This window comes from Balaenoptera physalus (assembly GCF_965194825.1).
Source record: "Balaenoptera physalus genome assembly, chromosome: 1".
Taxonomy (NCBI): Eukaryota; Metazoa; Chordata; class Mammalia; order Artiodactyla; family Balaenopteridae; genus Balaenoptera; species Balaenoptera physalus.
Window position 1 is genome coordinate 39,309,759 of NC_138882.1, and position 14,815 is coordinate 39,324,573.

The 14,815-nt window shown below is 36.3% G+C and overlaps 1 protein-coding gene across 2 annotated transcripts in view; it reads left to right on the forward strand.

Moving 5' to 3' along the window:
- Nucleotides 1-14,815, forward strand: part of SYT14 (synaptotagmin 14) — a 272,609-nt gene that overhangs the window by 25,760 nt on the left and 232,034 nt on the right. For both annotated transcript variants that reach the window (XM_082464356.1, XM_082464357.1), the window contains exon 2: nt 1,322-1,369. In XM_082464356.1, the coding sequence (XP_082320482.1) occupies nt 1,322-1,369 (48 nt within the window). The remainder of the gene's footprint in view (nt 1-1,321; nt 1,370-14,815) is intronic.

The window sequence follows — 14,815 nt, forward strand, 5'->3', positions numbered from 1 at the left end:
GTAGCCTATGAAAACATCAGTGATGGTGTCAATATACATTATAGTTATGTTGTTATTATGTGGTTCTAAATTTCTTGAAAGTAGTTTCTTCTTATAATTTGGTAAATATTCCCCTTCCTGCCATTTGACTAGTTTCTCATTTTTAAAGATAAGGTGGTATATAGGTATAGTTCATTCTACCCCTTCAGCAACCGATCAGTGATTACTCATTGGTAATATTCCAGTTGATAAGGTTTCACTGTATTTATACTGAGGTTTGCTGAATAATAATTCTTTTATAATCATAACTTTATGTTACGTGTTTCTTGCTAAGTCTGTCTTCCTGATAACAGTGATTAGTCTGTATTGTTGATAATAAGGAAGCAACGGCATTGTTACAGGCAAGTTAGAATGTAGCTCTAACCTACTTTAGTGATAGAAATACTGTTTTCTAGTTTTTTAGCTTGCTTCTTGGATGACCTACTTTTTTTCAGTGGATATCATGGTTTTTATTTCTCATGTTATTGCTGTAAGATATTTCTGTTTCTTATAAAGTAACTGTTCATAATAAGCTTCTATAATGAGGTAAGATGATGAAATTATTTAATGTTTTTATTATGCAAAGTTTAAACATAATTTTCAGCATAATTATAAGGTTATGCATATATAGAACACTACAGAATTTTATTCAGCTTACATTCATTTCAAGTAGTGGCACTATGTTTCAGAGTGAAGGAAATACCTATTTTTGTGGTAACAAGTAATATTACTCTTAGGATAACTAATGTAATTTTTGATAATGATTAAGATAAAGTATTTTTTGGTTAAATTTGTTAGTTTTATCATCATAGTACTTATAAAATTTGTCTTATTATAGACTTATAAGAGTGGGTAGGTGGAGAATGGGGAAAGATCACAATATGAGTATATGTGATAAAATATAAATAGTGCCTTTAAGGAGTTGACCCTTCCATAATAACTTACCTGTATATATTAAGGCTCAGATACAAAAGTGGGTCTTCCTTGCAGTGTTTCCTTCTAGATGATGTAAAGAGGTGCTTAGGAAATGGTGCTATGATTTCTGCTCTTGAGAAGCTTGCCATTTAAAATAACATACTTGAGTGGAGCTTCCTTATTCCAAGACTTCATAAGACCTTAATTTATGGGTTCAGGAAGATTCTGTGTATCAGGTTTATCATATTTGTATAGGTAAGGTTAAAGAGAAGAATTAGGAAACGTTTTTATGAGGCCATTTCTAAAAGCTAATTTAAAACAGTTCTTTGTAACAGTCAAACTCAGGTTATGATCTGGTTTTAATTTCTAACAAAAATTTTCTTAACAGGTGGAGAAAGAACCTGTGGAGTACATGAACTTATCTGTATTAGAAAAGGTGAGTCAGTGCTCTGCATGGATACTTAAATACAAAATGAACACAGTGTATGATACATTTTAGTACAATGGCAGATAATTTGGACTTACAGAGTATAAAATTTAATAAATATTAACATTTGTTATTTGTATTGTAGACTTAACCATTCATCAAGTACATACTGCTTATTATGTGGTTATTGAGAGTTGTTGCTTTATATTTAGTTTTCATGGGCTGATAAAGCCTGGTTTCTAGCATATTGGTTATCAGATGTGGTGAAGAGGCAAAGAATGGAGGGTTTGATTTTTGTTCCCTTTCAGAATCTGGAATCTGAGTGCATGCTGATCTCCCATTGACTTCTGTTCTATTACTGTACCCCATCAGAGAGATGTGAGGAGTTGGTTGAAATTCAAATCGGGAACATGTCCAAAGACCACAACATCTTTTGACACCAACAACTGTCTATGCTTCCTTAGAAGGAGCCACCTGACAACTGGGTGGTTGAACAAGGTGGCCCCAGGAAAGGTAATTCAGTTATTAGGTGGGAGGCAAGGAATCAGGTATTCTCTAGATTTGGAAGAATCAGGAAAACCTTGGGAGTCCCCACACTCCTAAGCAGTCACACCTGTGAAAGGGTGTGAAGAAAGGGGAGGTCAGGGGAATAAATCTTCATAAATGTACTACTCTTTTCTCTTTTTAAACTTGGGGGACTTTCCTTTTCTTACGTCTTTCTTGAAAACCGAGTTGGCCCTCCTGAGTCTGGCCAACTAGCAGCACTCCTTGCCCTAACATTTCACCCTAAGGAGGTTTGAGGCAATGTCAGTATTTGTGGTACGTGGTATGATTGACATACCAGGGAATGTCAGCATACTTTTAGGAAGTCTTCAACAGGTCTGAAAAGCCTCAGCTTCTTTAGAGTTGAGTAAAAGGTTTTTAATTCTTTTTTAGGTGAATTTGGCGTAATCATGCTAGTTTATCTATGTGTCACTGCCTTTGATTGCTGTTCATTTAAAAATCGTCTCCTTCCTGTATTAAAGTGTAATTTATCTATATGTCTGGTACCACAAAAGAGAAAATTGAAGTCAGTTCCCTGAAATCTCAAATTTAGAATTGTGGAAATGGGGGAGAGAGGGGACAAATTATATGTTGTTTTCTTCCTCTATGTAAACATTTTTAGTCTTCAACTATAACATATTAATCCATATTTACTCAAAATGTTTTAAATAATTTTATAGTTACTACCTTGTCCCAGGAAAACTTTTTAAAACACAGAACTTACTTGGACAGGAAAAGGCACCGTACAAATCAGTTGAAATCAAAAACTATAAAACTGTGGTCAGATGAAGAGAGAATCAAGACAAGAGTAGAGATAGCTAGAGGGGAGGAAAATAAAATGTGTAGAGGGCTTTTCATGGCTACAAGGGGAACAGAAAGCTACAATGGAGAAAATAGTGTAGGTAGTGATAGATGATGATCTGAACACACACCTCTTTATTATGGCTCTTCTTGCTGTTCTTTATTGCTATCTCCATTCCTATCCAGGTGGTTCTCAGACCATGCCTTGCCCAGATTTCTCTATATTAGACCAGCTTTTTCACTTCTTCCAATTTCCTGAAGAATTTAAAATCTGTGATTAAAAATTTAAAAATCATCACAGTGCAGCTATGCAATGGAAAAGTCTCTGAATCTATGTGTATCCCCTCAGCATTCAGTGTCCTCTTCTAGTGGAAGTTCCATAAGTATATGAATATTTTACAAATGAATGCTCAGAGCTAAAGCTTTTGCATTTTATTTTTTATTTAAAAAAATTAAAAAAAAATTTTTTTTTTTGGCTGCACTGTGCGACATGTGGAATCTTAGTTCCTCAACTAGGTATCAAACCTGCGCCTCTGCAGTGGAAGCACGGAGTCTTAATCACTGGACCACCAGGGAAGTCCCTAAAGCTTTTGCATTTTAAACTGGACTTTCATAGAGTAGAGCCTATGAAGGTTATATCAAGTGGAATAATTGTAATTAGTATCAATGGTTCTGGTAAGATGACATCTCTAACATTATGTTCAACTTGTTTTTACCTGTTTGGCTGTTCTCTGTCTCCTTTGCTGGTTTCTCTCCTCTGTCAGACCTATAAATGTTGGAACATACCAGAGTTGGGTCCTGGGCTTGCTTCATTTTTCCATCTATTCTTTCTGTCTAATTTTATTTGGTTCTGTTTTTTTAAATGCCATACGAGTTTATAAATCTGGCTCTGAGCTGTCCTTGAGCTTCCTGCTCTTATATCAAACTACTTACTTGATATTTCTATCTGGATGTCTGTTAGAATAAAAACTTGGCTTGTCTAAAATGCAAATCTCGATTTTCTCACGTGAATCTATACCTTCCTCACTCTTCTCCATCTCAGCTAATAAATAGAATAGTCTACCCAGTTGGTCAAGTCCCAACTTAAGAATCATCCATATTTCTCTCTTTCTTTTATCTGATGAATTTAATTTATTATTATTAGCAAGTTTGTCAATTCTACCTTCAAAATATATTTTGAATCTATCCTCTTTTTTCCTTCCTGCTGTTATCATCGTAGTCTGTGTCCTTATCTTCTCTTGCTTACACTACTGTAATGGTTTTCTAACAGGTTCCCTTACTTACACTCTTAGCTCCTTTCAGTACGTATCAGTGATCCTTTTAAAAGTTTATATTGAACTCAGGTCATATCACTTTGCTGATTGGAATTCTTCTGTGGATTCCCGCTATACCTAGAATAAAATCAAAGTGCCTTACCCTGATCTACAAAGCCTTACATTATAACATCAACTCAGAAGTCTCATCTGTAAATCATCAAACTGTCATCTAAATTTCATCAACTCAGAAGTCACATCATCTAAATCATTTACAACAGGTATGGGTGAAACACTGGATATGATCCATCCTGGTTCAGAATTCCTCTCCATCTCTAGACATGTGAAACTAGCAAATATGTTACCTGCTCTTCAAATACAATGGTGGAACAGGATAACAGTTATAGACATTTCCACCCCAAAGGTGGGAAAATGGAGAGAAGAGAGGAGTCACTGGTACCCAGCAGTTTTGAAATCCAATTGGGAAAAGTATGTTCGGTTTCAAGGCCTGGAAATAATACTCTATTGCTCTTGGCCCTGAGGTCTGAGGCTCCACTCTCAGAATTTAAGACTCTACCCTTGGAATCATCCTTCCTTTTTCAGGAAAGGTAGTGTATATCTGCACCTGAGTATTTTTATCAGCCTGTTTCCTGTGTGTAGAATTTTGGTCTGTTTGTCTTCTTTCATTTTGTCCACTCTTGTCCCTTTCAGTCTGAGGTGGTGGTGTTCTGCTGGTATAACAGTCTCAGGAAAGATTCTCGTGAGTCTTCTCTGTTCGTTATGGGGGTTCCTTCCATAAGACAAGACGCGCCTCCACATGTCTTTCCTGGATGATTCCATCTCTGTTTGTGGCTTCTGCCGGGATGGCTGAGGAGATCCATGAGTCACTTGTCTAATCTCTTCAGAGAGCCCTCTGTGTCACTGAACGTTGTGACCTTTTGTTCATTTTGAGGCACTGGCAAAAGGTTGTCTAGCCACACTTTGACTTTGTCTCCAGAGCAAACTTTCTTAACATTGAATCCCTGATTTTAGCATAATTTACAATCTGGGTAGGCTGAGGATTTTCCAAATCATCGAGTACTGGTTCCTTTTTGCTTAACAGTTCTTCCCTCACTTTATCTCTTTCCTCTCAAATTTAACCATAAGCAGCATGAAGAAACCCAGGCTGCACCTTCAGCACTTTGCTTGGAAATCTCCTCAGCTAAATATCCAAGTTTGTTGTTTACAAGTTCTACTTTCCATATAATTGTGGGACATGATTTAGGTAAGCTTTCTGTAACAAGCACCTCCTTTCCTCCAGTTTCCAATAACATGTTCTCATGTTCTTTATTTCCTTTTGAGCTCTCACCAGTAGCACCTTTAACATTTATATTTCTGCCAGTGGTCTGTTTATGACTATTTAGGTATTCTAGATCTAATACGATACGAATTTTCTGTACCATGCTCCTCATTTTCTTCTGAGTCCTCACTACCAGGGTCATTAACATCCACATTTCTACTAAAAGTCTGTTCAAGGCAATTTAGGCTTTTTCAGCTGTGCCCCTCAAAATTCTTCAAACTTCTTCCCATTACTTAATTCCAATTACTTAATCATAACAAATACCTAACTTCCTCATCGTTAGGTATTTTTTTTAGTGGCACCCCACTTTCAGGTACCAAAATCTGTGTTCGTTTTCTTCAGTTGCTGTAATAATTTGCCACAACTTTTGGTGGCTAAAACAACACAAATTTATTCTCTTACAGTTCTGGAGGTGAAAGTCCAAAGTCAGTTCCACTGGGCTGAGGGCAGACTTTTCTTCTGGAGGCTTGAGGGGAGAATCTGTTTTCTCAACCTTTCCATCATCTTGGGGCCTTCATCTGCCTTCCTTGGCTTGTGGTCCCTTCCTCCATTTCAAGGCATATCACTTTGAACTCTGCCTCTGTTGATCCATGTAATGTTCTCCCCCACCAGCTCTTTGAATGACTGATTCCTCTAGTTCTTTCCTTTGCAATCACACATTCCCTACTGACATAAGTCTTAAGTGGCCCCCTCATCCTTTTTTATTCTTTTTTAAAAAAAATTTTATTTATTTATTTATTTATTTATGGCTGTGTTGGGTCTTCGTTTCTGTGCGAGGGCTTTCTCCAGTTGCGGCAAGCGGGGGCCACTCTTCATCGCGGTGCACGGGCCTCTCACTATCACAGCCTCTCTTGTTGCGGAGCACAGGCTCCAGACGCACAGGCTCAGTAGTTGTGGTGCACGGGCCTAGTTGCTCCGCGGCATGTGGCATCTTCCCAGACCAGGGCTCGAACCCGTGTCTCCTGCATTGGCAGGCAGATTCTCAACCACTGCGCCACCAGGGAACCCCCTTTTTTATTCTTAATCTCAATGATATCACCCTCCTTATTTAATAACATCTATTTTAATTGGCAGTTATCACCTAAATAGTTATTAACCTTGGGGGGAGGAGCTATATGTCTCCTCCATTAAGATAAAAGCTCTAAGAGGGCATTAGTGTTGACGGACTTGTTCCCTGCTCTATCCCCAGTGCCTGAAAGAGCATAGGACATATGATAGATGCAGAATAAATGTTATTGGAGTTAATAAATGAATGATTGAGGTGGATTTGGCTGAATTGATCCTGAATAATTTAATCTGATGCCTACTAATTAGTTACAAGGTGTTTATTGAATACTTTCTTTATGCAAACAAAATTCTAAATGTAATGACTGGTTAAAGAAACAGGGATTTCTTTTTTTCAGCGATATTTTGAACTTGATAATATAAAAATTTCTGCTGTAAAGCACCTGAAACTGCTAGAGAAAATATAGCAAACATACCTTTAAATGTGTTTTTGAGCCCACAGAAAAGTTAGGGAACCCTCAGGGTTTAACAGTGTAGAAGGTCATTAGGGAAATGCAAATAAAAACCACACTGAGATGCCATTTCACCCCCACTAGGATGGCTAAAACCAAAAAGACAATAATAAAGGTTGATGAATTATTAAACCAAATATTATTATTAATTTATTATAATAATTATTATGAAGTTATGGAACCTCATACATTACTGGTGGGATTGTAAAATGGTGCAGCCACTTTGGAAAACAGTTTGGCAGTTCCTCAAAAAGTTAAAAATAGAGTTACCAGATAATCTAGAAATTTTATTTCTAGGTACATACCCAAGAGAATTGAGAACATGTTTACACAAAAACCTGTATAGTAATAGTCGTAGTGTCATTATTCATAAGAATCAAACAGTAGAAGCAGCCTAAATGTCCGTGAACTGATGAATGGATAAACAAATGTGGTATATCCATACAATGGAATATTATTCAGCACTAAAAAGGAATGAGATATTGATTATGCTACAGCATGGATAAACCTTGAAAACATTATAAGTGAAAGAAGATAGACATAAAATATGTATGATTCTATTTATATGAAGTGTTGTATGATTCCGTTTATATGAAGTGTCTAGAATAGGTGAATCCAAAGAGACAGAAAGTAGATTAGTGGTTGCAAGGGGCTGGGGGAAATAGGGAATGGAGTGACTACTGATGGGTACAGAGTTTCTTTTTGGAGTGATGAAAATGTTCTGAAATTAGACAGTAATAATGGTTTCACAGCTCTATGAATATACTAAAAACCACTGAACTATACACTTTAAAAGGATATAATTTATGGTATGTGAACTTTATCTCAATAAAGTTGTTATTAAAAAATAGCAGGAACTGAAAACGAGAGCTGTAGATATATTTAGTGGCTTCTCACATGGTGGTCATAGATCTGACAGATAAGGTAGATGATGTATCACTTTTTTATGATCTAATCTTAGAAGTACACACATGGTACCACTTCTGCCACATTGGCATAAGCATTTATAAGCCTGCCAACATTCAAAGGGAGGAGACATAGGCCCTACTTCTTAATGGGAGTAGTGCCAAAGAATTTTGGGCCATTTTTAAGAAAAGCAAAAACCTTACATGCCTAAGTTAGAAGAGAATGAAAACTTATGAGATCAGTATTCAGTGCAAGAAGTTAGAGCTATCTCATAAGTGCAGAGAAGGTTGAAAGAAAGAAACACTAAGGATAAAAGAAAATTAATGAAATAGAAACAGATACAGTAAGAGGATCAAGACAGCCAAAATGCTAGTACTTTCTTTTTTTTAGCTTTTAATATAAATTTATTTATTTACTTTTACATTCTTTTTTTTGAATATTCTTTTCCATTATGGTTTATCACAGGATATTGAATATAGTTCCCTGTGGTATACATTGGGACCTTGTTGTTTATCCATTCTAAATGTAATAGTTTGCATCTACCAACCCCAAACTCCCAGTCCATTCCTCTCCCTTCCCCCGCTCCCCCTTGGCAACCACAAGTCTGTTCTCTATGTCTAAGAATCTGTTTTTGTTTTGTAGATAGGTTCATTTGTGCCATATTTTGGATTCCACATATAAGTGATATCATATGGTATTTGTCTTTCTCTTTCTAACTGCACTTTTAGTATGATAATCTCTGATTGCATCCATGTTGCTGCAAATGGCATTATTTCATTCTTTTTTATGGCTGAGTAGTATTCCATTGTATATATTTACCACATCTTCTTTATCCATTCATTTGTCAATGGACATTTAAGTTGTTTCCATGTTTTGGCTATTGGGAATAGTGCTGCTATGAACATAGGGGTGCATGTTTCTTTTTGAATTGTATAATTTTGTCCAGATATGTGCCCAGGAGTGGGATTGCTGGATCATATGATAATTCTATTTTTAGTTTTCTGAGGAACCTCCATACTGTTTTCCATAGTGGCTGTACCAATTTACATTCCCACCAACAGTATAGGAGGGTTCCCTTTTCTCCGTACCCTCTCCACTATTTATTATTTGTAGACTTTTTGATGCTAGCCATTTTGACAGGTGTGAGTTGATACCTCATTGTGGTTTTGATATGCATTTCTGTAATAATTAACAATGTTGAGCATCTTTTCATGTGCCTACTGGCCATCTGTATGTCTTCTTTGGAGAAATGTCTGTTAAGGTCTTCTGCCCATTTTTTGATTGGATTATTTGCTTTTTTGTTGGTGAGTTGTATGAGCTGTTTGTATATCTTGGAGATTAAGCCCCTGTCTGTCGCATCATTTGCAAATATTTTCTCCCATTCTGTAGGTTGTCTTTCGTTTTTTTTTTTATGGTTTTCTTAGCTGTGCAAAAGCTTGTAAGTTTGATTAGGTCCCATTTGTTTATTTTTGTTTTTATTTGGGAGACTGACCTAAGAAAACATTGGTATGCCAAATGCTAGTAATTTGAAAAGACTTATGAAATAGAAATATCTCCAGCATTGATAATTAAGACAATCAGACAGAAGCAACATGTAAATAATATTAGGCTTGTAAGAGGGGATATAATTGCAGTTACAAGTGAGCTTTCAAAAATCCTAAAAGTGTTAATGACTTTTTGATAGCAAAACTGAAGTCATAGATGAAATGGACAATTTCAGCAAAAAATATAATTTAAACTCATAGAGAAGTTGAATTAATCACTAATGATTTTTTCTGGCAACTACTTTCCAGCCTTCAAAGAAAAAAGGAACCCAGTCTTATTAAAACTGTTTCAGGGACTAAGAAAAATGGAACATTACCCCAAATTACTTCATGAGACTAGAATATAACCTCAATACTCATTCAGACTAGTACAGTGTGAAAGAGGGAAATACATGCTAATCTTACTTAGAAATATGAATATAAGAATTAGCAAACCAAACCCAGCAATGTTTTGAGGAAGAAAACATACAGATGTATGACAAGTTGGTTCATCTCAAAATGTTGCATGGGAATCTACTGATACAGTTTACCATGTTAATCATGTGAGCACCTCAATAGAAGCAGAAAAAGCATTTGATAAAATTTATTACTCATTTATAATAAAAGCTCTTAAACTAGGAATAGAAAGAAACTTCTTTAACCTAATGAAGGGTATCTGTCAAAAATAGATAATAAACTAAATATTAACGATGAAGCATTAGAAGCATGAAAGTTGCTATTCAGCATCATACTGGAGATCTTAGCCAGTATGGTAAGCCATGACGAAGAAACAAAGTATAAGATTAAAAAGGAAAGGATAATGCTAATAGTATTCATAGGTGAAGTTGATAATCAATATAGGAAATCCAGAAGACTCTATAATCAAATTAATAGAATAAGAGTTCAGTAAATTTGATCAATACAAGATCATTATATAAAAATCAGTTACATTCCTGTATAATAGGCAACAAACAATTAGAAAATGCAATAAAAGATCTCTTTTAGAGTATTATGAAATCTGTAAGTACCCAGGAACAAAATGAACAAAAGTTGTGTATGGCTTTTATGCAGAAAACTAAAAAGGTTTATATACAGACTTAAAAGAAGAAATGTAAATGAAGAGATAAATAACTTTTATGGGTAAAAATATGCAGTATGTTTAAATTGGCAGTACTCCCCAAATTAATCTATGAATTCAGTGCAGTTCTAATCTAAGTCCCATCAGGAATTTTCAGGGAGTGGACAAGTTAATTCTTAAATGTATATGTTAGAGCAAATAGTCAAGAAGAACTAAGTTAGCTTTCAAGTACGGAACATGGGTGTGTGGTGGATATGTATTAATAAGATACTCATTTGATTGCTTCTCAGAGACCAAGTGGCTGAACAAGAAAGGTTTACTTCTGCCTTATGTAGAAGTCCAAGCTGATAGGCAGGATGGAATTAGGTGATTCTACTTGATGAGTTCCTTCTATCTTGCTTTGATGTCTTTTAGATGTTGTCTTCCTTGGGACGTTTGAAGTTACCATGTCTACATTCCAATCCCCAGAAAGGGAAAGGGAGAAAGTAGCTCTTTTTTAGGATGTGATTCAGGAGTTGCAAACACATAATTTTTACTCAATGTAAGTGGCCAAAACTTAGTCATGTGGTCATATCTAGCTGCAAGGGAAGCTTAGAATAGTTCTGCCAGAGCAGAACAAGCAAAATCCAGAGGTTGATTCCATAACTAAAAGGAGGAGAGAGAGAATGGATATTGGAGGCAGTTAGCCATCTTTGCTTCAGGGATTTGTCCTGCTGATACGCAGAGCTGGTTGTAAAGTTACTGTAATTAAGATAGTATGGAATTGGCCCAGATACAGACAAATAGTCTAATCAGACACTATAGAGAGAACAGAAAGAGATACTCATTGACATGGAAATTTATGTAAAAGGTGATATCACAATTCAGTGGTGTACGGTTGGATACTTATTAAATGATGCTGGGACAAATGGTTATCCATATGGGAAAAAAAAAGTTGGTTTGTACCTCATGCTTTAAACTAAAGTTCTATTTGGATTAACTTTAAAACTTTCAGGAGAATATTTGGTATACAATATGATTTCAGTGTGGAAAACAAGTTCTTGAGTCACAGAAAGCAGAACCCAGAAGGAAAAGATTGATAAATTGTACCATTTTTAAATTTAAAACTTTTGTACAATAAGAGACACTGTAAGCAGAGGGAAAAAAAAAACAAGCCACAAAATGGGAGATGCTGTTTGCACTGCATATGGGCAATGAAAGTTAGAGTTCAAACTACATAATGACTTCTGATATATTTTTAAATTTTACTAATGTATGTATGCCAGGTGCTGCTAAAGGTGCTGGGAGTAGAGAACATAGAAATGGCTGCCCTCATGGAGCTTATTTTCTAGGGGAAAGAGACTGATAATAATTAAGTAATGTGTACACTATATTAGGCAGTGATAAGTGATATGGAGAAAGATAAATCATGGAAAGGGAATAGGGCTTTTGGCTTATCTCTTCAGGAATTTAGGGTGTTCACGGAAGGCCTTATTGAGAAGATTGAGAATGATTAGAGTGAAAGAAGTAAGTCATGCCAATATCTGAGGGAAGAGCATTCCAGGCAGAAGGAACAAGTGTAAAGACCCTGAGGCAGGAGTGTGCTTGGCTTGCCTGAAGAATAGAAAGAAGGCCAGTGTGTGGCTGGAACAGAGTAACAGAGAAAGGAACAGATGAAGCCAGACAAGTAATAAATAGAGGACTAGGCTGTATAGGATCTTGTAGGTCATGAAAGTATTTTGACATTACTGTAAGTGAAATGGGAAGCCATTAAGGGGTATTAATATATCTCAAATTACATTTTTCATTTTTTAATCATGAAAAATTTCAAACATACAGAAAAGGTAATAAAATAGTGAACCCATATAGACTCCTCACCTAAATTCAACAATTATATTCATTTTCTATGTTTGCTGCAGCTATGTATACTTTTTAAGAGACTAACCTAGTAGATTTTAGAATGTCCCACATTCTGGATTTAGTTGTCTATAAGTAATATAGAAAAATATGTGATACATATAGTAAATATAAGAAATGTATAATATTTTTTTCTACAAAAGGTGAAATATATGTATATTGTTTTATATCTTGCTTTTGTAAAAAAACCTAATTTTACATCACAGAGTTGAATTCAAATTAGTAGGTAGAGATCTCTCTTAGTCCTCTTCCTGACTGCATTGTGCTCTATTATGCGAACATACCATAATTTATTTAACTGATTCCTACCAATGGAAATTGCTTTGTTTTAATATTTTTGCTGTTGGCATAATGTCACAATGAATACTGTTGTACATTTGTTATTAGTGGTCTGTTTTTAAGTAGATTTATCTTAAAAATGCAATTGCTGAGTCAAAGAGTCATTCTTACACGATTGTATAGAAACTGCAAAATTCTTGTCCTATGCATTGTACCATTTTGCATTCCCACCAGAAATATATGAATTCACAGCTCTGTCAACAGAGTGTATCTTAAGCTTGTGGATATTTTTGTTAATCTGGTAAGTAAAATATTGTAGTTCTGTGTCATTCAGATTTTCATTTCTCCTATAAGTGAGGTTGAGTATCTCTTTAACCTCTGTCTATAAAGTATACAAATGTTTGCATGGTATGATTTAAAGGACACTGGAAGAACCTGCTTCATCTGAAATGTTTTTCCTATCAGTGTCCCATGGTCTCTCATCTCCTGACATTTGCTATAATTAGAGTGTATCTGATCTTTAGAAATTCATTTCAAAATGTTTTATGTGGGTAGAGAAGATGGAGAGTTATTCCTTGGTCCTCTAGCATTTGAATCTAAACATATTACCACATTTTATCAGATATTTCACTTTTAATTGTGGAAAGTGGGAAATTATGGACCTGAAGGAATGATACCCAGGACATTGTGGAGAAGGGGTTGGGTAGATGGGTGAAAAGCAGAAGTGGGACAGTCTAGGACGTTGTCCAGGATGGGTAGGTCTTAGATGCCAAGGGCAATCTAAATAGAGGACACTAAAGAAAAACTGCATCTATACTATAGTTTTACTATAAGTTGCTTGGCATTGTCCCTATTTTTTCTCCATGTGTAGAGGAGACCTAAGCCCCCCCTGGGGGCTCATCCCTTTCTTGACTTAGGGTGAATAAAAGAGTCTAAAATCTGAAGGGAAAGGCCATATTAGTAATATGGTCCTACCGGTTGTGTGGCACTGTAACCTCTCCATCTCTGTCTCACCAACCCCTGAGTCTAAGGTCCTAGAGTTGCAGACAAGGGCTGGCTTTTCTTCCTTTCTTTTTTTCTTTTTCCTTTTTGAGTTGGCTTCTGTGGCTATTTTATTATGTCTTCTATCCTCCAGTAGCATTTTACTCTTTGGTGGAAGAGATGGTGTGGGTTTATGGGTTGCAGTGCCATGAAAGAGGTAGCAGTGGCAGGCAGGGATCCAGTTTTAGAGGTCCACATGTCAGCTCTCTCCTTGTGTAGTTGATGGAAACCAAAAGCCTATAGAATGCCTGCTGGTTATGCAGGTAGGGGATTGAATTTCTTGTGTTACCTTCCTCTTGTGTGTCTATGTATTCTTGTATATTTAATTTGTTAGCAAGTGGTTAAGTGCCAGGTCTTGTTCTAGGTACTGGAGATATTGTGGTGAATAAGACAACTTACCCGCTCTCCTGTAGCTTATATTCTTGGGGCTGATGGGAAACAGACAATAAACAAATAGGATTATTCTAGCTAACCATAAATGCTATTAAGACCAAAGAACACAATGGTGAGTGAGTGGGAGAGAGAGAGAGAGAGAAAGTGTGTGTTTGTGTGTGTGTGTGGACAGGACTCTTTGAGGAGATAACATTTAAGCTGATATCTCATGATGAGAAGGAGCTAGAGTGTGAAGGTCAGGGAAGGTCATAGTTAGAGAACAGGGAATGCAAGTGCTCTGAGGTGGAAACAAGGCTTGTTATGTCCAAGATGTTGAAAGAAGTATGGCTGGAAAAGTAGTGAGTGAGTAAGTGAGTGTGGAAAGTCTCACAAAATAAGATAGGAGAGATAGATGGTATCCAGATCCTGTATGGACTTATAGGCCATAGTAAGGGGTTTGTGCTTAGTTTGGAACACAATAGGGTGCTAAAAGAGTGTTTTAAGCAGGGGAGTGATGTGACTTGTTGGTAATATATGATCTGTAGGGGGTTAAATGTGGAAGTAAGGAGACCAGTTAGGAAGCTATTGAAATAGTCTAGGTAAGAAACGATGGGGCTTGGGTTATGATGTTAGTTGTGGAGAAGTTGAGAAATGCTTAGATTTAGGACGTATTTTACAGGTAGAATTGACAAAACTTGAAAGATTAATATGGGTGGGGGCGGAAGGGAAAGGGAGGAAGACTAAGAGGTTTTGGCATCACTTCTGAATGGTGGTGCTATTAAGTGAAATGGGAAAGACTGAGAGAGGAGCTGGTGGGGCAGGGGAGATGGTGCACAGAAATCAGGGACTCTGTCTTGGACATGTTAGCTCTGAGGTGCCTATTTATCATAGATATCAGGAAGGCAGT